General features: G+C 40.1%; 1 protein-coding gene across 2 annotated transcripts in view; it reads left to right on the top strand.

Moving 5' to 3' along the window:
• Myo1d (myosin ID) overlaps window positions 1-27264 on the top strand; it is a 299308-nt gene that overhangs the window by 208306 nt on the left and 63738 nt on the right. For both annotated transcript variants that reach the window (XM_013016551.1, XM_013016552.1), the window contains exon 21: window positions 12806-12960. In XM_013016551.1, coding sequence (XP_012872005.1) covers window positions 12806-12960 — 155 coding nt within the window. The remainder of the gene's footprint in view (window positions 1-12805; window positions 12961-27264) is intronic.

Raw genomic sequence — 27264 nt, forward strand, 5'->3', positions numbered from 1 at the left:
CCAAGTGCTAGAATTACAGGTGTGTACCTCCTGTATTTAGTATTTAGGTATTTAGTATCCTGTTGAAATAAGTGGGTGCTGCTTTGCTTTATGAACTAACATTAGAATTTACATGGCTTCATTTCTGTTGTGTGTTATTGGATTAAAGCAAATATTTAGTCAGCCCTAATAAAATGGGGAGGACATAGGTCCTGTTATTCAATGGGAGGAATGTCAGAATGTCAATTTGTGAACATGTTATAAATCCTCTATAGTGTACCCTGTGGTAGGTGGTTATTGGTAGGTAGGTAAGAGTGGCTTTGGTGGTAGAGCACCTGCCTAGCAAGCAAAAAAAATTTTTTTTAAACCCTGAAATTGCTCCCCAGTGCCACTAATTTTTTTTAAATTTACATTTCTCTGATATTTAGAATGCATTCCCCCAGGTTAGAACTTAGTGCTGAAGGAGGGAGGGAAGCATGGGGAACTTTAGTTCAGGGTAGAGCATTTTCTTACCATGCATGAACCCTTGGGTCAACCCCCCTTTTTAAGGGTTAAAGTCATTTTTAAGTAACAGGTAAATTCAATTTGAGGTGCGTCATGCACATTCACACATGCTCATAATTCCAGCACTCAGGAGGCTGAGGCAGGAGGATCTGACAGGACTACATACTGAAACCCTATCTCAAAAAAAAATGTAATCCCTGCTCCCAAGATGCTCTCCAAAAGTCTGATTCCCTGATCATATCAGGTTCATGGCTGAGGGCCAGAATCTCATCATCTAATTTAGCCCAGGTGCCCTTCCTCAAGTAGAGCTCTTTAGTGTGAAGACCTGTGAACTAAACTGACAAGTTGTCTCCCCCATAGACTGGGGGTGGGGAGGAGGGACATTCACAGTGGACAGCCCTGCTCACAGAGGGGAGGAATGGAAGGCACATCACAGTGGCTGGCCATCTGTGTTTGTGATCAGCCTTCCTGATCTGTGTCCTGCCCACAGAACCTGAATCCGGATTCCTCTCTGCATTCTGCAATATCTCTGTCCTTTTCACTCTGATCTAAAGTCTTTGGTCCACTCCTTTGAAACCCTGTGTATTTATAACCCTTTTCATTCCAAAAAATACATAACTCAAAATATGCTGCCTATGCCTTAAATTCCTTGTGAGCTACAGTGGACAAGACCCTCAAGACTGTGGAGCACTGTCGTCCATGGAGGAAACTCATAAAGCATACCCTGAAGATCTTTAGAGAGCCTTTCATCTTTCTGGAAGATTCTTTGAAGCAATGCTTTAGATCTTTCTGAGGGTGTAACAAAGGATCTTACAGTCCTACTCTGGATTTGATCCATTGCCCTGAAACCATTTCTTAATTTGAGAATCATTTGCCATCTGGAGAAGCTGGGAATAAGAAACAGCTTTATTTTCAAGCCCTGCAATTGCGGGCTTCTTTATATTTCCTCTAAATTTTGCATGAAAGACTAACAGTTCTTTATTAGCATCATCTCTTTCCTCTAATTTTTTTTTCATAGACAGCAAGAAGCCAGATGGTACTTCCATTATTCTGGCTAGAAATCTCCTAATCTGGATCATCACACTTGTTTAGTTCATTTCTTCTCTACCTTCTGTCAACAACAGTGCTGTCAAATTTTCTGGCCTTTCATAACCAGGGTACCATTTCCTCCAGCCTGAAATCACATTTTCCTCCCCTTCCTTGTGGCCTCCATCTAACCCTCCTGGGAACCTGTTAGCTTCCCCCTGCAGACACAATACTCTTCCAGCTCCTACTCACTTCCCAAAGACAAAGTAGTCCATGTTTTTATTCTGGCTCCTATTGCTGTGTAACAAACCACTCCTGACTCATTGACATAAACCATTTTCTTGTGGTCACAGATTCTATGGGGCAAGAATGTAGAAAGGGCACAATGGGTCCAGTTTGCTTCTCAATGTCCTAGATGTCAGCTGAAAAGAGGCTAAGCCTACTGCTCAGCAATTGAGGGTTACTCAGTACTATGCTTTGAATCCATTTACCCACCTCTGAAACTCACATGGGAGTCTAATCCCCATTGTGAGTGTTTTAGAGGATGAAAGCATAATTGAGTACAATGGTTAAAAGTAGAGACTTTGGGAGATGATTATGACTAGACAAAGGTACCAGCATGGAGCCCATGTTGCAGACTGGTGCTTTTTCAGAAGAGAGAAAGACCAAAATTATGCTCACATACGCATGTACTTTCTCACCATGATAATAACACTGTGCTGTCTCAGACTCTGCCTGCAGGAAGGCCAACACCAGATGCAGCCCCAAAACTTTGGACCAGAACTATTAGAATAAACCTCTTATTTTTAACTTTCCCTGTGATACTGTGTTATTAACAACAGAAAGATGATTAGAATCATTGGAACCTCCTAACACTTGTCTGACCTGAGAGCTGGTAGGGCTAGAACCAGACACTGACTGGAGTGTCTGTACATGTCCTCTCTAGGATGCTTATAGTGGAGACACTTTAGGCCAGTCAACCTGCTTAATGGTGACCCAAGACACTGGTTGCTCCTGAGTGCTGGTAGTAAAGAGATAGACTGTTATCCCAAACCCTGAGTTATTTTCATAATGACCCAGCACAGTTAAGTTTTCTGATTTATATCAAGTTGAAGCAGGGAATAATGAAGGAACATTTGGATGGAGAGAAAAGAAGGACACTGGAATGAGTCAAATGGATAGAGAACAGAAAGACAATGAGAAATAGTCACTGAACATCTTACAAAAAACCAGTACAAGTAGACTCCAAGTTTCTGTATGGAAAACAGAATGAACAGAATATTTTCCTTTGAAAAGTGGCCAAATCAATTTGTTAATTAAGATCAAAAGAGCCCAAATATAACTCTGAAGTCAAACCAAAGAACTGAAGAAGAGGGCTGGGAATATGGCTTAGTAGTAGAGTGCTTGCCTAGCATGCATGAAGCCCTAGGTTCGATTCCTCACTACCACATAAACAGAAATACACAGTGCCAGAAATGGCACTGTGGCTCAATTGGTAGAGTGCTAACCTTGAGCAAAAGCAAGGGGGAGGAGGAAGAAGAGGAAGAGGAGGAGGAGGAACTGAAATAGACACTAGAAAATCTAAAACAGTAGTGTATATATCAAAACACACATAAGTTACCTGGAGAAATTAAATGACACTGCAGTATCATGAAAGCCCATTGTGGTTCAGACATAGCTCTAGTCAGGAAGAAACCCCCAACTTACTGAAGGGCCTTAGACATGCAGCCAAAAGAGAGATGAGATCTTCTGACTAGAACACAGAGTAAAACGGGACCAATGATGCCCCAAAGTGGGAAGGAAACACACAGCATTGTGAAAGAGACAGAGCTCTCATCCTGGGCCATCCTTGATGGCTTCAACGAAGCTGTTAATCACTTGAGGGATTAACTTAAAGTAACAAGAGCACATGGCCTATTCTATTATTAGAATCTTGTGTCAAACTGTCAAAAGCTTTTTCCTGTGGTTCACACTCTCCAGAAATCCATGGCTTCTTGAAACTAATTTTGAGGATTGAGGATTTGCAGCTGTCATTTTCTAGGCCCTGTTTTCGTTGAAAGTGTGCCTATGGATACACAAAGACAGAAATGTAAAGGGGGTGAAGGGGAACATGAGGCAATAAAAGACAAGCAATGAGACATGCAGTTTCAATGGACTCTGTCAATCTATCATCCTAGCCCTGACCTTCTGTGATAGTGTACCTAAACACATAGTTTTTCAGCAATAGATAGGAACTAAGGATATGAATCAAGTAGTCTTGCTCTTTAAGTAGCATAAGAATTACCTAAGTACCTACCTAGGCTTTGAAGGTTTGCCTATGACAATATAGTCTGTGCCTGGTGGTATGCTGAAAAGTGGTTTTTGTGTTTTTGTTGTTGTTGTTGTTTTTCACTTTTCTGTAAGCTTCCTTTTTGATCTATAACATTAAATTTATGGGTTTGCCTTGTGTTTTCCTTGATAACACTCTTGCCCCGGGCTTGTTTTGTTTGTTGGTTTTTTTCCTAAGAACCAGATCTTTATCAGTGTATTTTTGTCTTTTTCATTTTATTAACTTCTTTCCTGTTTGATGTGTTGGGAGCTGCAGATATAACTGAATGGCAGGTAGAGTGCTTGCATAGTATGTGCAAGGTCTTAAATTCAATCCTCAGAACTATCAAAAAGAAAACCCAAGTGGGTGGATTTCTTTTTCAGGCCATATATATTTTCTGGATTTAGCTTTCGCTTTATCTTATGAGTATTGATCTATAAAATCTCTTTCTTATTAATATCTTCAATATCTATATTTGCTTGAAGAAGCAAGTTAGTTTTGTTTTCTTCTTTGTGCTGGTCCTGGGGCTTGAAGTCAAGGTATAAACACAGTCCCTGTGATTTTTTTGCTCAAAGATAATACTCTACCACTTGAGCCACAACTCGATTTCTGGCCTTTTTTGATAATTTATTGGAAATAAGAGTCTCACCAACTTTCCTGCATAGACTGGCTTGGAACTTTGATCCTCAGATCTCAGCCTCCTGAGTAGGTAGGATTACAGGTATAAGCTACCAGAATCAGGCCTCATTTTTGTTTTAATTATCAATGATAAAGTTGTTTTCTTGTTAACCCTTTGTTGTAGATTTAAACTTTTACTGCACTATGGTTGTAGAATATAAGTGATGTATTACTTGTAATTGGCAGGAAAGTGTTCCTTCCTACATAAATGTCTCAGAGACCATAGTAAATGTGAACAGAATTCCATGACTCACACAACTATTGGTTATTCAGACTCACTGCCCTCATACCTTTTTATCCACTTGGACAACCAAAGGCTGGTAGTTCACTAAATAGTGAGCACAAAATGATCCAGTCTATTTCTTGTTTTCTCACCAATTTTTGCCTTATATATTAATATTATGGCATTTAATAAAGACTAGTGGCTTATAAAGTTATATTTTTGATAGTATAAAACAAGAAAGCATTATGTCTTTTGACTTAGATTTTACTTTTTTTGTCAGTTGTGGGGCTTGAACTCAGGGCCTGGGTACTGCCCAGAGCTATTTTATTCAAGACTAGCCCTCTACCACTTTGAGCCCCAACTCCACTTCCATTTCTCTAGTGGGTAATTGGAGATAAGAGTCTCACAGACTTTCTTACCAGAGCTGGCTTCAAAACTATGATCCTCAGATCTCAGCCTCCTGAGTAGCTAGGATTACAAGTGTGAGCCACTAAGGCCTGACTGGATTTTACATTTTTTGTTACTATTCCCATCCCTCTTTTGAATGGCTGGTTGGTTTGCTTGCTTGATTATTTGTTTGTGACAAGGGTTCCATATGGTGCCCAGATTGGGTCTCAAACTCCAGGGCCTGAGGAATCTTCCTACCTCAGCTTCCCAACTTATCCATCCATCTTTTTATTTATTTTTTTATCTTTCATACCTTTTTGTTTTGACTACATTGTATTTTACAGAGAAGAGTGGAATTTTTTTGTTAAGCTCATCTGAGTCTTCCTTCTAGTTACATCTCAAAGAAACAGTTATTTTTCTTAAATTTAATCATGTTTTTTAAATTTTATTTTTAATGTTTTTTTCATATTCCCACATTGCTTCCTAATTTTTCTAGGTATTAAATCAATTAACTTTTATTTATTTTCTTTTTACTATAGAGGGTTATATATTCTTAATTTAATATTGGTTCTGTTAGGCATTTAAATTGATATTTCTTTATCAGTGCCTACAATAAAATGGATTTACTTAGCTCTTTCTGTTAATGATGTCAAAATTAATGTTTCCTTTATCTCCCCTTCCTCATTCTTCCTTACAATTTCAGATAGAAGAAACATTTTTTTAAGGAAGCAAGTAAGGCTGGATGTGGTGGTCCTTATCTATAATCTCAGCCATTCAGGAGACTAAGGAGGATTGAGGGTTCCAGATCAGTCTGGGCTACATTGCTAGACCCTGTCTCAAAAAGTAAAAAAGTAAACGAATTTTATTTTCCTATGTAAATAACTTCTTGTGCTAGATGTTTAAATATTTTTTTCCTGTCATTCTAGAAATTTGGGGGTTTCTTCTAGATGCAATTGAGGGCCTTTTATCTTAAAAGTCAAATCTTTCTGACATCAAGCAATCTAATTTCTTTAATTTTCTGTAGTATCTTATTCTATTACTACTTACAATTATATCTTTAAGAATCACTTCTTTTTTCTGATAGTGGCCTGTTATGTGCTCATTTCATAAATGTGAATGCAATTTAGAGATTTTTCTCTAGTGCACTCTGCTCCCTCACATGTACCCCCACATAATCTGCTACAAAGGTGGACACTATCACTCCTCAGACTTGTCCACTTGTATGGGATTTCAGTCCTCCTTTTTGAGAGAGTTGGGAGAACCAAGATGGGTTATAGTCAGAGACTGTATACCCTGAACAAATCTTCAAAGGCAAAGAAGGAGGTTCTGATGGATTCTCACATAGCCCCCATTCTATAGACTGAAAAACAAGGAGGTGATTACTAACAGTGGGTAGATTTCTTTGTTCAGCAGAACTGTGTTGGAGCTGCCCAGAGATGTTGAGCAGCATCCCTTCCCATTCAGTATTTCCAAGTTTCTAAACCCTAACTTGTAAAGCTTGCTGTCCGGTATCTTCACTTAGAATGTAAACTCCTTGTAGGTCCAGGGGGGCGGGGGAGGATTTTGCTCTTTTTTTTCCTTTTTAGAACCTGAGCTACTACCATCTGACTCACACCACAATCCTGTGGGTAGTGAAGACACCTGCTATTATCCTTACTTAACAGAAGACAAGACGGAAGTGCCAGGATATTATACTTGACCTCATGTGGACTGAACTGGGCGCCAAACCTAGGTTGCCTTTAACCCACCACTCTCCCTACTCACCATCTGCTCCAGAACAAAAGGAGACTTCCCTGGCTCTGTGTGTCCTGCCTCAGGACAAAGGCGACCTTCCATTTTTGTGTAGGAAAGCAAATTTGGTGTTGCTCTTTCTGGATTTGACATGTCTAGAGACCTGGGTTTACACATGAATTAAATCCTATCCACCACAGGTAAAGACTCACTTACAGGAATAGAGAAAGGAAGGAGGAGGAGCCCACACCCTGGGGCTAGGTAGTGGCTGAGGAAAGGCTGTCTCGGCAATAATCCTCTGGTTTCAGGTTCATACCGCCTCTCATACCACCTCCACTCCTCTCCCAGGCCCCACAACTAACACTCCTGGGAGACACTGGCAGTTACTGCTGGTATAATTCTCATTTTATTAGGCTTTAATCAAGCTTTCCCATGAAGTGCTGCATAAATTCAATTTTGGATTTCACAAATAAAGTAATCAAGTGAGAGTGAAGCAGCTTAGGCATAAAATGTTTTTTTAAATGAAAATGATATTTTTAATTTAATCATAAAAATCATCTGGATGCAATACATCTAAGTAGCAGAAAAATTGCTATATTGTCTTACCAATGGCCTCAGAAAGCCCATGATCTACAGTGTTGATTTCCAATTTTTTTTAAATTTATTCCATTCTCTCCATTAAGCACTGACCTTGACATTCATTAAAAGCAACCTAAGAACTCACTTCATATGGAAATCTATTCATATGAGTACTTATGTATGCAGCTTATATTCATTAACACATGATATTTGAAATCGAAAAAGGCAGTATGATAGGACAGGACTATAACTCAGTAGTAGCATGCTTACCTAGCTTGCATGAGGCCCTAACTTCAGTCCCCTATACCAAAGGTACACATGTATACACACAGAGAGAGAGAGAGAGAGTCTGGAGTAATAGAACATAGGTTAGTCCACAGCCTGATTTCTAGTTTCAAGGTAATTTGCCAATTAGCTAACCTTGAGCTGCAGTGTCTTTACCTGCAAAATGTGTGGCCTTCCAGATATATAACAGTTTAAGTGTTCTTCTGTGGTTTGATGTTTTCTCTGCCACAAATCCAGCTGGATATGGATCCTTAAGAGCAAGATTTATATCATGAATATCTTTGCTAGGTCCAGCCCCAACCCAGGTGCTGCACTGTGCCATTACCCAGTAGATAACTTTGTCTGCATGTATTGCCTACCCTTCTGATGGCACCAGTAACAGGAGGTGGCGCTTTGGTATTTAATGTAACAGAACACAAAACTAAGATAAAGCTCTCCAGCTTTTGTCTTCTGAGCCAAAGTATAATGTCTTGGGGCCAAAACAACTAGAGAACCATATCTTTTAAGGCTGGGAAGTTGGCTTAGTGGTAGAGTGCTTTCCTAGCATGCATGAAATCCTGGGTTTTCCTTGGTACTACATACATAGAAAAAGCCAGAAGTGGCGCTGCAGCTCAGGTGGTAGAGTGCTAGCCTTGAACAAAAAAGCTCAGGAACAGTGCCTAGGCCCTGAGTTCAAGTCCCATGACTGGAAAAAAAAAACAGAAAGGAGAACCATATCTTTTAAATTTATATATATAAAGCCGGAAGTGGCGCTGTGGCTCAAGTGGTAGAGCGCTCGCCTTGAGCTGAAGAGCTGAGGGACAGCGCCCAGGCCCAGAGTTCAGGCCCCACGATTGGGCCCCCCCCAAAAAAATAATAATTAATATTTTAAATTTATATATAATAAATACAATTGACTTTGTGAATGATGGTAGTATGCAAGTCTATGAGTCTTAACACATTGATTTGTAATAACCAGTGGCCACCAACAGGATACAAAGTAGCTCCAACATCTTAGAAGGTTTTCAGAGAATTTAAATCATAAAGTATGTCACCTTCTAAGCTGGTCTGTTTTTACTCAACATAATGCCTTTGAGAGTTATACATGTTGCATATTGATCATTTGTATTGTTAAGTTCCTTTCTATTGCTGAATACCATTATCTTTCTAGATGTATCAGTTTATCCATTCACCTATTGATGACATTCAGATTGCTTCTATTTGGGAGCAGTTATAAATTAAGATTTGCTATATATATCCATGTATAACTTTTATGTCAGTATGCTTTGGGTTATTGGGGCAGGGGTTGGTTGGTTGGTTGGTTGGTTGAGACAGTCTCTCTGTCCTGAACTTGCTATGTAGTCCAACTTGACCTTGAACTCAAGATACTCCTGCCAGAAATTGATGGAAAAATTACGTTAAATGAAATAAGTCAGGTTCAGAGAGACAAATGGCACAGGTTTTATCTCATATGTGGAAGTTAGATCTAACTTATAAACATATATGAAAACACACACACACACAAAAAGATACTTGTGCTTTAGTATCCCAAGTGCTGGGATTTCAGGTGTGTACCACCGTGTCCAGCTTTGAGCTTAAGTTTCTATTTCCCTAAGATAAACATAGCATTTCTAGTCTACACCTGGGCTGCCGCCAGTATTCTGTGATGGTGGAAATATTCCACATATTCAGTGTACCTAGAGCAGTCACGGTATCATACCACTGGACATTTGAATTTTTTTTTCCTTCCTGAGACAAGGTCCTGCTATGTCTGGTAGATCTGGCTGGCTTACAATAAAATCTATATGATTCAGCTTCCTCACTGTTGTACTACTACCATGCCAGTGAGGAACTATAGAGCCAAGCCCTCTGAATTATTGTTTTATTGTGTTTATGTGCCTATCCTGGGGCTTGAACTCAGGGCCTCGGTGGTGTCTCTGAGCTTTTTTGCTTAAGGCTAGAACTCTATCACTAGAGCCAACAGCTCTACTTTTGGCTTTTTTGGTAGTTAATTGGAGATAAGAGTCTCATGAACTTTCCTGCCAAGGCTGGATTTGAATCAGGAGCTTCAGACCTCAGCCTTTTTTTTTTTTTTTGGTCAGTCGTGGGGCTTGAACTCTGGGCCTGGAAATACCTAATGGGGAAATTGCTGGGTCAAATGGTAATCCTGCAGTTAACTTTGTGAGTTAAATACCATACCATTTTCACAGTATCTGTGCCATTTTCCATTCCCACCCTTAATATTTGTGTTCCATTTGTTCAACATCATTGCCTCATTATTGTGATTATTGTGGGGGTGGTCTTACTTGTTCTGTTTTGTTTTTAGCCATTCTGATGGGTTTATGGTAGCATCTTACTATGGCTTTAATTTTAATTTGCATTTCTTTTCACGTGCTCATTTGCCACTTATAGTCCTTCTTTGGTGAAGTAAGGTTAAATATTTATGTTTTCTTCTACAGGTTTTATAGCTTTATATTTTATATTTAGATCTATGGTCTGTTTTGAAATACATGTTTGTTTTGTTTTTTTGAGGTATTATTAATAATGGAAACAAAACATCTAAAACTAGAGCGTCTATACAAACCACTTGTTCTGTGTGTATGTGTATATGTGTATTGGTGGTATATGTGTGTGTTGGTAATGGGGCTTGAACTCAGGGCCTGGGCGCTGTCCTTGAGCTCTTTCACTTAAGGCTAGCACTCTACCACTTTGAGCCACAGCTCCACTTCCAGGTTTTCTGGTGGTTAACTGAAGATAGTTTCAAAGACTTTCTTGCCTGAGTTGGCTTTGAACCACGATCCTCAGATCTCAGCCTCCTGAGTAGCTAGGATTACAGGCATGAGCCACCAGTGCACAACCAGAACCACTTGTTCTTGTTGATCTTGTATCTCTAATTTGACTCTGGTCTCCCATTGGTCCTTGTGAAAAATAGAACAATTCACAAATTTTCATGTTATCCTTGCATAGAGGACGTGCCAATCCTCTCTATATTGTTCCAATTTTAGTATATGTGATGCCACAAAGTAAGTACTTTTTATTTGTATCACATTTTAGTTTTGGAAGTGCTGGGGTTTGAACTCAGGGCCTTTCTCTTGCTAGCACTCTATCACTTGAGCCATGCATCCAGCCCAGTTTTTTGCTGGTTATTTCGAAGATAGAGTCTAGTGAACATTTCAGTCTGTACAAGCCATGACCCTCTAGCTACTGAGTAGCTAAGATTGCAAGCATGAGTAACTTGTACCCAATAGTTTTTTTTGTCAGTCATGGGGCTTGAACCCAGTGCCTGGGCACTGTCCCTGAGCAATTTTGCTCAAGGCCAGCACTCTGCCACTTAGAGCCATAGTTCCACTTATGGTTTTTGAGTGAATAATTGGAGATTAGAGTGTCACAGGGACTTTTTTTCCCAGGCTGGCTTCGAACCACAGTCCTTGGATCTCAGCTTCCTGAGTAGCTAGGATTACAGGTGTGAGCCATTGGCACCTGGCTAAATTGATTTTTTTTTTGGTGGGGGGTCCGGTTGTGGGGCCTGAACTCTGGGCCTGGGTGCTGTCCCTCAGCTCTTCAGCTCAAGGCTAGCACTCTACCACTTGAGCCACAGCACCACTTAGCTTTTTTCTTTTTGCTTATGTGGTGCTGGGGAATCGAACCCAGGGCCTCATGCATTGCAAGGCAAGCGCTCTACCACTGAGCCACCTTCCCAGCCCCTAAATTGATTTTTTTTGATATATTATGGTTTATTGTTTCAAGTGAATGAAATATATAAATCCCACTGAGTGTAGTGTGGCCCTGAAATACAAACAGGTTAAATGTAAATTTGATATTTTAATATGTGTATTCATGTATCTACCATAAATTGTCTTAATGACAATGGCAAACTTTCTTGTCTAAATTGATTTTTTTAATGGGTGTGACTTATACTTTTTTTTTCTGTTGGAATGTGGATGTCTAACTTCTCAAGTTGTCCAAATTATCATTTCTCCACTAAATTCTTGTTGTGCATTTTTAGGAAAGCCATTGATCGCATTTGTGTTGATCTATTTTTATCTATGATTTTATTCCTTTACCAATTACTGATTGTGAAACATTATGTAAAGGTAAAGGAATCAGAATAGCCACAGCAACTGAAAAAGAAAAGTAAGATTTGAAGAAAAGAGTAAGAAAAACATCAGTATCTTAAGACTAACCTAAACCTGTAGTTATCAAAAAAACATAATTAGTTGAGAGTATTTTAAAATTTTGTGGAAAATTACCACCTTAACATTGACTTTCCCAACTTGTAAACTTATTTTCTCTTCCTTTTTAGGGATTTTCCTCCCTTTCAGCAGCATTTTTTTTAATTTGTTTTTGTCAGTCGTGGGGCTTAAACTCTGGGCCTGGGCACTGTCCCTCAGCTCTTCAGCTCAAGGCTAGTGCTCTACCACTTGAGCCACAGCGCCACGTTCAATTTTCTGAGTAGTTTAATTGGAGATAAAAGTCTCACAGACTTTCCTGCCTGGACTGACTTTGAACTGCAATCCTCAGATCTCAGCCTCCTGGGTAGCTAGGATTACAGGCGTGAGCCACCAGCACCTGGCCCTTTCATCAGCATTTAGGTCCTACACATATTCTCTGTTATGTTTATATCTAAGTATTTTACAGATGGTTTTACTTTAAAATTTCTATTTCCAGTTGTTCTTTGAGCATACATAGAAATATGTTTTATATTGACATTGTATTCTTTGACTTTACTAAGCTTTATTATTTCTTCTGGGAACTATTTTTTGATTCCTTAGGAATCTTTAAATGTTTGGTACAGTTCACTTATGAAATCATCTGGGCCTGGAGTTTTCTTTTTTGAAAGGTTTGCATCTACAAATTTAGCCTCCTCAACAGTCAATCTGTTTCTTTTAGATGAGTTTTGGTACTTTGTGGCTTTTGATTTCACTTAAGTTGTTTAATAAGTTGATGTATATGGCGTTTAAAATAATCCCTTTGCATCTACTTAAGTGTCTATGTGCTCTCTGGTAATAGAAATCGTCTATTCATGACATTGATAATAAAGTCTTCAGTGCATGTTCCTCTTTTAGGCCAAGGGCTTATCAATTTTATTCATCTTCTAACAAGTTTTCATGTTTGTCTCTTTGCAGTTGACTGGTCTGAGTGTTTCCAATGGAAAGGACCAACTTGTAGTGTTCCATACAAAAGACAACAAGGATCTTATTGTCTGCCTTTTCAGCAAACAGCCTACACATGAGAGTCGAATTGGAGAACTTGTTGGAGTCCTGGTGAATCATTTTAAGAGGTAAAGTTTTAAATATACAAAAATTTTTTGAATAGTTGTAGAAAAGGGTTACAATTCCATAAGTCAGGTTATGAGTATAGTGCTTCTTGGTCAGTGTCACCCCTTCATTCTCCTTCTTCTCCCTTTCCCATTCTCAAGTTACATAGTTCATTTTTTACATAATGTACATTGAATATAATGACTACATTGCTCACCCTTCCCTCCAATTCCTGTGCCCCCATTGCCCATCCCCTAAAACATATTTCCACTTCCTGGGATTCATTTTGATAAGCAGTTGTTCAGAGGAGTTACACGTTTGGATTCCTCCAAGTATACCCTCCTTTAGTCAGTTTGTTTGTGTATAAATGCTTTGAGCCCTATATAGGCTACCATGAATAGTTGTATTTTAGATTTAGCTTCCACATCTGAGAGAAAATATGTACCTTTTGTCTTGTTGAGCCTAGCTACTTCATTTAACATGATTTGTTCTAGGTCCATCCATTTTGCTACATATTATTATTCTAATGGGCAAGTAAAATTCCATGATGTACATTACTACATTTGTATCATTCTTGATCCACTCATTTGTTGTAGGGCATTTGGCTGTTTCCATAACTTGCCTATCATGAATAGTGCTGCAGTGAACATGGATATGCAAGTATCTTTATTCTGACTTGTAATGCGCTGGGTAGATGCCCAAGAGTGGTATTACTAGGTCATATAAATACATGAAATTTTAAATCATACTACTAAACTTGTGTTATGCCAACTTGTCCTCCAAAGGACATATTAAATCATTTTCTCACAGAAGGTACAATTAACATCCAGCCCTGGTTTCAAGATTAGGAATGATTTCTACTTTTCCAGCCTCTAGCTGAACCAGCAACAGATTTCCCTAATGGCTATTTCTTTACTGCCAATCCAAATGTAATTAAATCCAAACAATAGAAAACATTACTTTATATTCTTCTTGTCACAGCTTCTCATTTACCCCAAACATAATCAGTATGTCTACTATGACTATAAACAAATTAGAAGGCAAATTTAAGATAACATGTAGGTCTATGAAAAGTAAAGAAATTCCCAAGGCAAGAAGTTTTTGCTGCAGAAACTTGGAAGTTGTGATGGAAAATGGCATATTCTGAGAATGTCACAGAAAGCCTAGAAAATGTGTGGGGTGAATGTGTGGGGTGTGATGACCAGTCACAGATATACAAATGGAATTTTGAGGATGGTGGAAACCAATGAATGAATCACTTTAAGCAGAAAAGTGGTTTGTCTGGCTATTTTAGAGATGCAGTTATCCTTCCCATAAGAGATCATGGAGTCGGGGCTGGGAAGGTAGCTCAGCGGTAGAGTGCATGCCTTGCAAGCATGAGGCCCTGGGTTCAATTCCTCAGCATCACATAAACAGAAAAAACCGTAAGTGGTGCTGTGGCTCCAGTGGTAGAGAACTAGCCTTGAGCTGAAGAGCTGAGAGACAGCGCCCTGACCCAGAGTTTAGGCCCCATGACCGGCAAAAAACAAAAAAAAAGAGATCATGGAGTCTTAGGATAAGTGTGTCCCCAGTGTTAAATATTGTTGTTTTTTTATTTTAATTTATTAAATTTATTACGTGTTATATGCTAGTCCTGGGGCTTGTACACAGGGCACGGCCATTGTCCTTGAGCTTCTTTTGGTCAAGGCTAGTACTCTTAATACTTGAGCCCCAGCACCGCTTCTGGCTTTTTCTGTATATGTGGTACTGAGGGATCAAACACAGGGTTTCATGAATGCTAGGCAAGCACTCTACCACTAAGCCACCTTCCCAGCCCATTAAATATTGTTCTTATTGTAGCATATAGTCTTTGCCATCCCCACTCCATTTTGATGGTGGGACAGGACCACTCCTCAAAACCAGTGACTGAGAAAGAACACAAATAGTGACAGCAGCTCCTTTTCTTCCTGAAAGAAATGTATGCTAAAGCTGGGCGCTGGTGGCTCACGCCTCTAATCCTAGCTACTCAGGAGGCTGAGATCTGAGGATCGCAGTTCAAAGCCAGCCCGGGCAGGAAAGTCCATGAAACTCTTATCTCCAAGAAACACCCAGAAAACCCGAAGTGGCGCTGTGGCTCAAGTGGTAGAGCGCTCGCCTTGAGCTGAATTGCTGAGGGATAGCACCCAGGCCCAGAGTTCAAGCCCCATGACCGACAAAAAAAAAAAAAATGTATGCTAGTACTAATAATAAAAGCAAAGTTGCAGCTGCCAACCAAAGTTTGTTGAGCAAAACTGCTTACATAGCTACCGCCCAGAGGACCTGTGGCTAAGGAAATTTCTTCTTGGTCCTGCTGACCCAAGTGAAGATGAAATATAGGCAAGCTGAGGGAAGAAATGGTCTTGAGCAGAGGACCAGGCAGTTTTGAGAAAGGATGATGTCAGGCTACAATCCAGGCTGAACATATAGGACAACTGTAGCTGGATAACCTCATCTCTTCATAAAGTAGCTTTTCCCACAAAAGCAATGAAATTACCAAGAGAGAGAGAAGAGGGGGGGAGAGAGAGAGGGGGGGGGGGGGGGGGGGAGGGAGGAAGAGGAGGAGAGAGGAGCAGAGGGGAAGAGTGGGGGGGGGGGAAGGGGAAAGGGGAAAAGAAAGGAAAAACAGTATCCAGGTGCTGGTGGTTCATGCCTGTAATCCTAGCTACTCAAGAGGCTAAGATCTGAGAATCACAGTTCAAAACCAATGGGTCAGGAAAGCCCATGAGACTTGTATCTCCAATTAACCACTAAAAAGCCTAAAGTGGAGCTGTGGCTCAAAGTGATAGAGCACTAGCCTTGAGCAAAAAGCTCAGGGACAGAGCCCAGGCTTGAGTTCAAGCTTCACAACTGAAAAGAAAATAGCAAGAGAACTGTAAGTAGACTCTTCCAAAATAAGAAGTACAGAAATAAGCAAAGGTAGATAAAGAAATATAGGGGAATAGATTTTATGTTTTAAAAAAAAATAGGCTAGACATAGAAGCACACATCTTTAATCTCAGCACATGGGAGGATAAAACATCAGCATTTGAGTTCAAGGCCATCCTGGGCTACATAGAAAAACCCTGTCTCTAAAAAAGGGGAGAGGGGAAATAAAGTGAGCCATGCAATTATTCTAAATCCTGTCCTTTAGGCCGTTGTATACTTAGGGGACTCCAGAGGAACATGGTGAATTCCCTGAGCCAAGGTAGTTATGAAGAGTGTGGGGAGAGCCTAAGTCTGTAGATCAGAGTACCAGAGAGGAGAGAAAACCCTAGAGATCTGTGTAGAACCTCACCCCTCCAGCATTCCACAAAGTATCAATTAGTACATGAGGAAGGGAAAACTACACATGCCTGGGGAAGAAGGATACAGCTAAGAGGACCAGAGGGAACAATGTCCAGCTCTTACACAACAGTATTAGCCTGGGCTCTAATTCAGAGGGCATCTGGGTGAAGGACTCAAAGCATTTTCACTCAGCAGGAGGAAAACTTCACCATAAAATAAATTCTATAGTAAATGCTATCTAATAAATCTTAAAAGCAAGACTCAAAGGATAGCATGGCTTTCAAGTAATTTATGTCCTGAGCAATGCTCATGAATATAAAAATAAAAAGATGTCCAGACCTAACACGATAGAATTTATAATGCCTGACATCCTGTCAAAGATATACAGTTAGGCAAGAATACACAATCTATTATGAGGGAGAAAAATCATAGAAAACCAACCCACAACTGACAAAGATGTTAGAATTAGCAGAAACAGACATTAAAAGCTATTGTGAATAAATTTCAAATGTTTATAAGTGAACTAGAGACATGGAAGATATTTTCCTTAAAAAAATCATTTCAAACTTCTAGACTAAAAAAATGCATCAATGTTTGAAATAATTTCATGATTTAAAGCAAAAAGGCCTATTGCTTTTCATGTTACCAAGTAAATTTCTCATTATCACTACTGTTTCTTTCATGAACTACAACGAGGCCTTCCTGGTGATTCCTTCCATGTAAATCAACTATGAATAAATTAGTATCTTTCTCTTAACTTCCTGCAGACTTTACTCAACCTACATCTATTTTTCTGCCTCCCAAAACACTCATCCATATGTTTAGTGTATTCTTAAACATCTGAAAACAGCCTTGTTTTTCCTCCCTGGTACCAGCATGAAAGTAGTTTTTAATAGATGACTCTCAGGGCCTCACACATGCTAAGCACATGTTCAGTACATGTTCTACCACTGAGTTATACCCCCATCCCTGAAGATTGTCTTTATATTCCGAAGGGTATATGTGTATACACACATATATATGCACATGTGTGTGCTTGCTTAAATGTTCATACATGTATATTCAGATGTATGAATATTAATGTGTATATACATATTAATAGAAATATATACACACAAGTATATGTGAAGAAAATAATTGTATGTTACTTTTTTGTTTTTGTTTTGTTTTTTGTCGATCATGGAGCTTGAACTCTGGGCATGGGTGCTGTCCCACAGCTCTTCAGCTCAAGGCTAGCACTCTACCACTTGAGCCATAGCGCCACTTTGGGTTTTCTGAATGGTTTATTGGAGATAAGAGTCTCATGGGCTTTCCATGCCCATGCTGGCTTTGAACTGGGATCCTCACATCTCAGATTCCTTAGTAGCTAGGGTTACAGGCATGAGCCACCAGCATGTGGCATGTATAGATATAGATATAGATAGATAGGTAGATAGATAGATAGATAGATAGATAGATAGATAGATAGATAGAATGATCTATTTTGTACATATATGGAAAGAGCTATCTAAATTATAGATCACCTGTATTCCACATCTCTCATTGCAATTTTTGTATAAATAACAATATGCTACGTACACCACTTTATATCTTTTTCCCCTACTTAACAATATATAAAGGCAGGCAGAAAAGTCTGTGAGATTCTTCAATTAATCACCAAAAATCCATAAGTAGAGCTGTGGCTCAAATGGTAGAGCACTACCTTTGAGCACAAACACTCAGGGACAACACCAGGCCCTGAGTTCAAGCTCCAGGACCAACACACACACACACACACACACACACATACACACTTTGGGGTTGGGAAGGTGGCTCAGTGGTAGAGCACTTGCCTTGCATGCATGAGGCCCTGGGTTCGATTCCTCAGCACCACATAAGCAAAAAGAAGCTGGAAGTGGTGCTGTGGCTCAAGTGGTAGAGCGCTAGCCTTGAGCTGAAGAGCTGAGGGACAGCGCCCAGGCCCAGAGTCCAGGCCCCATGACCAGACCAAAAAAAAAAACAAAACTTTATAAGTGCATGGTCTGTTTTGCACACTAATCATACAATTGTGTCAAATAAAATCTCTTGAAATATCACAGCTCTGTATGGCTTCCTATCCATCACTTCCCATGTTGTGGAGACTGTAGTAGCCAGGCTGTTCTGCTTACAGAGGTTACAACGATAGCAAACTTGATTCTTGGATTTTATTTCACTTTCAGCAGAGCTACCTGCTATAGTGAACTTCTTGGACATCAGTAAACAGATAGTCTCACATTAGCTACTCTAACCATGGAGTTATCGGCAACTTCGTAACATTAAACTCTCAAAGGACTCATCTGCCCTCAGCAGCTGTCCAAGCATCTGCCTGTTTGGATTCTAAAAACCTCAGTATAACCTCAATCTCAGGCATTGAGATTTTCTTGTTTTTCCTGTTCTATATCTGTGAGTGGAAGCCAATAAGTCAATGCCACCTGCGTCTTGTTTCTCATAAGTTGTATATTAATATCTGCTTAACAAAAGGAACCTTGTTACTGAATTTGAACATTTGACCCTCTCCAGTGTAGCTTGTTTAAGTTCCCTTGTCTCTCTCTCTCTCTTAAAGCCATGGGCAGATTCATATCAATTGCAGGCCATTGGTGGATGTCTACACTTAGTTATTGCTGCCTGGAAAGTACAGATGAAGGGCTAGGAGAAATAAGGTTCCAAGACAAGGGGTGAAGGAAGCAGAGGAGGGAGGCCACCTCCCTCATATCTCAGCTTTTGACCAATGTAGCTGCTGTGCCTTCCCCCCTCTCATCTGTGTCTCCCCACTCCTCAGTACATGTTTTCATGGTCCTTGACTTGTGTTCCCAAACTGTTTTCCTCAAATGCCTGGCTACTAGGCGTAATAATTTATTCTAACTAAAAATAAATAAATAGGGTTGAAAATAACCTAAATTCCCAAGCCTGGAGGGTTGATTGATTAAATTTTGTTGCATGTCATTGGAGTACTTGGGGATTTTTTTTCTTTTTTTCAGTGTTTTTTTTTTGTTTTCAGTGTTGTTTTGTATGGTTGGGGTTGGGGGGAGTGATGTTGTTTCTGTAGCCCAGGCTGACCTTAAACTTGCAATCCTCTTACCTCAGCTTTCTAAGGGCTATGATTACAGACATTCACTATAACATCCAGCCTGGGCTATTTAAAATTGTAATTATTGAAGACATCTAATTTTTAATGACAGAAAAGTCAATGGCCACAGTTCACCCTCTTCCATTTTCCAGTAGATATGCATGAAAACATAGAGAGAAATGCAACCTCATGATGTTGAAACTAGAAATACTATTCAGTGGACCTATTGACAGGGATATCTTAAGCTCTGTGCTCACGTATCACCCCCATCAGCTCTTCCCTGACCATCCTACAAAGATGGTCAATACCGCCCTCTTCTCCAGCCCCATGGCTCTCATCTCCATCTGAGACCATACCTTTACTTGTGAATGTGCATGAATGCCAGCTGAAATATAAGCTTCATGTAAGCACAGACTATTTCTACTCTTCACAGACATTTTCTGGTGTTTTTTTTTTTTTTTTTTTTTTTTTTTGGGTCGGTCATGGGGCCTGAACTCTGGGCCTGGGTGCTGTCCCTCAGCTCTTCAGCTCAAGACTAGCGCTCAAGCACCCGAGCCACAGCACCACTTCCGGCTTTTTTCTTTTTGCTTATGTGGTGCTGAGGAATCGAACCCAGGGCCTCGAGCATGCAAGGCAAGCGCTCTACCACTGAGCCACCTTCCCAGCCCCTTTCTGGTGTTTTTAACAGTGCCTGGCACACAGAAAGTTCTTTATAAATACTAGCTGAATGTTGGCTGTTCAATGGATAATTGCTGGCTGATAAGGGCCTATTAGTAGTAGGATGCTTAGGACCCTTCACTAATATAGGCAACTTGCCTTCCAGAATATGAAATCTCACCTTCCTCCCATATGAAAGAAAGATAGAACCCTTGTATGGGGTCCTTCTATTAATGAACACCTCTTTTACTGATTCCAGAATTACAGCTTTAAGCAATATAATGCAAGCGAGGACAGAATGATTAGATATATCCAAGATAGTATGTCAGAAACTAAAAGGCTTGTAGGCTGGAAGAGTCATGGGCATGTTATATGCTGAGATTTGCAGCTTTTCATTCACTTTTTCTTTAACTAAAGAACTGAAATCATTTCAGACTCTCCTTGTCAGTGGGCTAATGAAGAAGCAGGATGTTGGGATTCCTGCTCAGATCAGCAGTTTCTTAATAAGTAAAAGACTTTGAAACCACAATTGGAGGCTGTGCACATAAGCCAACTCTCCAACTTAAAAGCTGAGAAAGGGTTTCTAACTGCACACAGGTGGGCTGACTGGAAAAAGGCACCCCAAAGTCTCCATATGCCTCTCTTCTGTGAGAACCTTAGGACTGAAAAGATGTCTTCTTATTATAGGGCCTATAAGGAAAGATAATAACAGTAAGAAACATGTAAATAGTAAGATTTAAAGGAAAAAGGAAAAGCCTATTTCTGTTTATTCATATAGTACTGAGGTTTGAATTCAGGGCCTTGCACTTGCTAGGCAAGCGCCCTACCACTTTGCTATATCTCAGCCACGTTTACTTTAGTTGTTTTTCAAATAGAGTTTCACATCTATATCTGGGCCAGCCTAGACCAAGATCCTCTTATTTATACTTCACTTCTCTTTACCAACTTCACTCCCAGAGTCATTCCTCCCCTGTGGCTGGATGTCTGCTAATAGCACTTCCCAGCCTTGTCAGGAAGTAAAGGCCACAACTGTTGGGATGTTGTCCAAAAATGTAAGCGAAGAATTCCCACTAATCCAATAACTATAGCCAGAGCAATTAGATTGTCAAAGCATGGCTAACACATCTGCCCCACTCACAGTTGCCTTAGCTTCCCAGAACAGTTTCCTGTAAGGCCAAGGGATGAGCATTGTTTGGAAGAAGGTAAGGCAAATCTATGTGGGAATACCTGGGGGTGAAATGTATAAAGCCAAAACTTCCCCCAAGACGCATAAGTGATGCTAGCTAGGGGAAACAAATATTATGAAATTGTTTAAAATTGTGAACACATTGAAACTCTGTGTAAAAATCAATGGAAATAGAAATGGTTAAGTGTACTGTATAATTTTCATACAATGAAATAGCATAGTGCCATGAGGGAAAAAAAACAATGATAATCTTTCTGTGTCAGAGATCTTTAAATTGCACATTGCCTCTACATTGACATCCTCTGAGATAATTATTCAAGAAGCAAATTCTAAGCCCCATTCCCAGGAATGGAAGCATTACCTCCTGGAATCTAGACCCTTTGTAAGCTAGCAAAGTAGTCCCTACACACACACAAGTTTGAGAATCATTGGCGTCATGAGCACACCAGGTTTAGATATGGCAAATTTGCTGAACCCACTGGAACCAAAGTCAAAAAAGTAAAACTACTAAAAGTTTATTACCAAATAAAGTGCAGAATAGATGATCTCCTATTGCTCCAGTGAACAAAAGTTAGGGTGAGGGGAGGACTGAAAGCAGGAAGAAAAGGAGTAAAGGAGCAATAGAGATTAGAAATTAGATGAGAACTGGCAGAGGAGCTGCTCAGTTGCAGAACTGGTCACAACATCATCCCATCCCAGGAGGGGTCATCAGTCATCCAGAGCAGTGGGTTGTAGTTGTGCTGGCACTGGGGCTTGAAGTTAACAGTTTCATGCTTTCATTTGGCTTTTTTGCTCAAGGCTGGTGCTTTATCATTTGAGCCACATCTCTACTTCTGACTTTTTTGCTAGTTAATTGGAGATAGGAGTCTCACAGACTTTTCTGTTCGGGCTGGTTTTGAACTGTGATTCTCAGATGTCAGCCTCCTGAGAAGCTAGGATTGTAGTCATGAGCCACCAGCATCTGTCTTGTGCAGTAGTTTTTAATTACCCTGAGAAGTCTGCAATGAGGCACACCTGTTCATTCCCAGATAAGAAAACCTGTCTGCAAATGGCAGCCTTTCACAAAACAAGTTTGACCTATATGGGCATATGCTTAGACCACTGTGCACAAAGGAAGACAGAGAGAAAGGTTTTCAGAGAGACTAAGCCAGGACCAAAATCAAACAGTGGTGAGATGTAGCAGCTGCTGTCTACTGTGAACAGTGTACTGGCTCCTTTTCTCTCCCTCTGCCCTGTGTCCATCAGCGCTGAGAAGCTGCTGCCCAGAACAGAGCTCCCCTAGGGGATATGCAGAACACACAGACATCCTCCACTTTACCTGCTTTTAGGATGGAGGCTTTCAGGGAGAGTTTTGTGCAGATCAAAGGTACTCATTTGCTCTATGACGTGTCTCAATGCCTTTCATGTTGAAAGAGCAAATCCAGAAAGTACTAGAAAACTGATCTTTTCACCATCTCCCCAGGTATACAATGTACATTTAGAATAGTCATATTACTTTTTATAAAGACCAGAGAACTAAACTTTATAATATAGATTAAAATGGAGCCACTTGAATTGTTCATAAATTCACAATACACTGGTTTGTGCTATTAGTTGGATTTTTTTCTAAATTGAATGTCAGATACAGCTCTCTAGTGAGATTTTTTAGTTTTCTTTGTTTTAGTTATTTAACTTTTTTCTGGTGGTATTGAACTTGGGGCTTTGTGCTTGCTAGATGCGTGCTCTAACACTTGAGCAACATCCCTAGCTCTACAAGCTTCCATAATGAGTTTATTTGGGGCCTATCAGCTATATTGAAATCGGATTTGGGGTAACCACATCATACTTAACCAAATCCATTTTCATGGCATCATTCATCCTGAGTTCATGAAGTATCTCCTACATTTCATGCCTTGGGTATAGGCAGAAAATAAAGATGGATTATTCAGACCTTGCTCTTTGGACAGCTCTTAGTCCCATGAGAAAGACTATATGGAGGTCACCAGATGGGAAATGAGGCAAGACTTCCATGGGAGAAGGAAGGAGAAGATGCAAAAGGTTGGTAGAGAGAAGTATTGTAGTACATGTGGAGAACTGGGTAATCACTGGGAGCCAGACAGACTGTAGCAAACAATGAGACTGAAATGAGTAAGAGATTGTATAACCTCATGTTGGCACATTTGAACTTTATGTAAGTAATAGGAAGAAAATACATACAAAGCATAAAACTACTCAATGAGACAAAGCCTAAAAAACTACTCGATGAGACAAAGCCTAACAACATAGATATCAATCTTCCCAAACATACTTGAGAATGCCAAACATCTGTTCACTTAAAGGAAGTGGGGTTGCTTGTCATGTGTACACATCAGGAAGAGAAAAGCGATACCTGTCATCAAGACTCAAGTTACCTGTGGGTCTCTCAGTCACATTCAGCACTGGGGTACAGTGAAGAGAGTGAGAAATCATTGGTTCACATTAACTTCTCTCCCCTGAATTTTCAGAGGATGAGGAGCAGAGTATTTTCTAGAACATTAGATCACTGACACAGGCTCAATTATTTCTATATAGTATATGTTCTTGGCCAACCCCTCTGTAGATTTCAGACTTCTCTAGTTCTTAAATTTAAGGACCATCCTTTGGCCTTTAAAAAATAAAATGAAAGTCATTCTCACCTTTAGCTCTATTTAACACATAGAAAAATTATTCGTAGTCTCTTTTTCTTCAATATCTGAAACCAAAAGAATATTGTTTTGGGTCTTTTATCTTTAAAAATACATGCAATGTTAAAGTTTCTGTAGTTGTCATACATTTTGTAACCAGAAAAAAAAATCAAATGTTATGAGATTACTTTAGACAGTCTTTTCTTCCAGAAACAAAGTAACTAGTTAATCAGTAAATTCACATAGTTCTCATAGTGGAAAGAAGTCAACTTGATCCATGGCAAGAGAGAATCTTACTAAATGAAGTAAAGTTATGCCCTGATGTTAGAGAGAGAGATGCCAGAACTAGAATATTATTTAAGAAAAAGCGAGGCTGGGTGCCATTGGCTGAGATCTGAGGATCACGGTTCAAAGCAAGCCAGGGCAGGAAAGTCTGAGACTCTTATCTCCAATTAACCACCAGAAAACCCGAAGTGTCCCTGAGGCTCAAAGTGGTAGAGAGCTAGCCTTGAGCAAAAGAGCTCAAGGACAGCACCCAGGCCCTGAGTTCAAACCCCACATCCAACAAAAAAAAAAAAGGAAAAAGAGGGCTGGGAAGTTGGCTCAGTGGTAGAGTGCTTGCCTTGCATGCATGAGGCCTTGGATTCAATTCCTCAGTACCACATAAGCAGGAAAAAAAAAAGCCAGAAGTGGCACTGTGGCTCAAGTGGTAGAGTGCTAGCCTTGAGCTGAAGAGTTGAGGGACAGCGCCCAGGCCCAGAGTTCAGGCCCCATGACTGAACCAAAAAAAAAAAAAAAGGAAATAGGAAAAGAATCTGACTAAGGATATAAGGAGAAAAGAAATTTAGGTGTAAAATAGGAAAAGGCAGCAGTCTGACAGTACCAGATGATTCAAACAACTCCTTGTCAGATAACAAAAAGAAAAGATCAGGGAACAATTTGTTAAGGGCTATTATATTGCCCTTATGAAAAAAAATCCCAAGCCCAGCCTAGCTAAATTGTGCTTTTCAAAATTAGTAACTTTCCACATTTAAAGTTTCCCTGATACATGGCAGCTCTTTGTCTTCTGTGGTTTTCATGTGCACTGAATTAACAGACTGCATAGGAATGAGTATTTGACAGGAAAACTGGCAGTGTGGCTTATGGTACCCCCAAACTATATTTAAGCTTTTGAGCACATCAAAATTTTTTGTTTCATGATTTATCTGAAACCATGATTTAAGAGTGAGATTCATTCCTGGTAAAACCATAAAATAAAGTATATGAACTAGTGGTTTCTAAGACACTTGGGTATCAGGTAGTAAAAGAGCAATCCCAAGGAGCAAGCAAATGAAAGGAACCCTAAATTTACCCCATATTACGGCCTTGAAACAGTATCTAGACCATGGAATGGGAAGGAAGAACCATAGCGTGGAGCCTGGTAAGCATGACAGACCAGGATAGTTTATAGTTTTCAGGACAGTATCAGAAAGCATAGCTGCACAGAAACAGAACCCTGGATATTTGAAAGGGTTTTCCTATATGTTTGCAAGTATGTATATAGGAGAGCACATATGCATAAGAAAACTACCCATAATTGCCACTCAGGGAGCTAAGATCAGGAGAATTGTTGTTCAAGGACAACTCAGACAAAAAGTCTACAAGACATCATTTCAACCAATAAAAGACCTGAGTGACGCCGGGCGCTGGTGGCTCACGCCTGTAATCCTAGCTACTCAGGAGGCTGAGATCTGAGGATCGCGGTTCAAAGCCAGCCCGGGCAAGAAAGACCGTGAGACTCCTATCTCCAATAAACCACCAGAAAACCGGAAGTGGCGCTGTAGCTCAAGTGGTAGAGCACTCGCCTTGAGCTGAAGAGCTGAGGGACAGCGCCCAGGCCCAGAGTTCAAGCCCCACAACCGACAAAAAAAAAAAAAAGACCTGAGTATGGTGGCCCATATCAGTCATCCCAACTATGTGGGAAGTACAAATACTACAATTGTTGTTCAGGGTAGCCCTGAGTATAAACACAAGACCCTATTTGAAAAATAATGTAAAAAGGGCTAGAGTCATAGCTCTAGTGGCCTATTTACCAAGTAAAGAAAAAGAAGGGGAGGGGCAGAGGGAGAGGAAGGAAGAAAGAAGAGGAGAGGACTCAGTGTGTCATAGCATACTCATAATCCAAACTACTTGAGAGGCAGATGATTCCAACTATGGGGCTGGCCTGGGTGAAAAGTTAGCAAGACTTCTCAAAGACAAAAGGCTTAGGACAGGGCTGGGAATGTGGCTTAGTGGTAAAGTGCTTGCCTAGCATGTATGACGCCCTGGGTTTGATTCCACAGTACCACATAAACAGAAAAAGCCAGAAGTGGCACTGTGACTCAAGTGGTAGAGCACTAGTCTTGAGCACAGAGAGGCTCAAGGACAGTGCCCAGGCCCTGAGTTCAAGCTCCAGGGCTGGCAAAAAAAAAAGGCTTAGGACATAGCTCAAGTGGTACAATACTTTCCTGTCATGAGCACAGTCATGGGATTAGCCTCCAATACCCTGAAAAAAAGAAAGGAAAGGAGGGAGAGAGGAAGGGAGGAAGAAAGGAGGGAAAGTAAAACAAAACCACCCAAGGAAGAAGAAAGAGCAATTCAAGCCAGGCATTTGTGGCTAGTGCCTATAATCCTAGCTATTCAGAAGGCTGAAATCTGAAGATCACAGTTCAAAGCCAGCCCAGTTAATCAGCAGAAAACTAGAAGTGTCTCAAAGTGGTTTGGGCCTCACAACTGACAGGAAAAAAATAAAAAGCAATCCAAAAAGATTAGGGGTATCAATGTGTGGCAGCCCTAGGAAGTGAGAAATAGTACCCATTCTAGAAATGATTGATGGATCATGAAGTTTGATACACAGAAAGGGCTTGTTTAGTATTGGGAAATTATTGGCCCTAGACTGAACACTGCTCTCTGACAAATCTTAACATCAAGGCCACAAAGAACTAAATCATTTCCAAGTACCTATAACCCAGAAAATGCTAAAAATATTTATATGAATACAAATTTGTCCATATCCAGATAGAGAAAATTCAGCATCTAGCATTTATCAAAACTTAATGGTCCTGCAAAGATACAGGAAACATGATAACTAAAATAGTTATCATGACTATGTTTTAGCAAAAAGTTAAATATGCAAAACATATTTTTAAAAAAAATCTAATATGGCTTAGTGCTAGAGTGCTTGCCTAGCATGCAGGAAGCACTGGGTTCAACTCCTCAGTATTACATATACAGAAAAAGCTGGAAGTAGCGCAGTGGCTCATGCAGTAGAGTGCTAGCCTTGAGCAAAAAGAAGCTCAGGAACAGTGCCCAGGACCTGAGTTCAAGCCCCAGGACTGACAAAAATAAAAATCCAATTTTTAGAAGTGAAAACTGACATGAGAAACAATGGCAGATGTTAATAGCATTTTAGACCTGTGGAAGTAAAGATTAATGAATTCAAAGTCATTGCAATAGA

Source organism: Dipodomys ordii, unplaced genomic scaffold (assembly GCF_000151885.1).
Source record: "Dipodomys ordii isolate 6190 unplaced genomic scaffold, Dord_2.0 Scaffold31, whole genome shotgun sequence".
Classification (NCBI taxonomy): Eukaryota; Metazoa; Chordata; class Mammalia; order Rodentia; family Heteromyidae; genus Dipodomys; species Dipodomys ordii.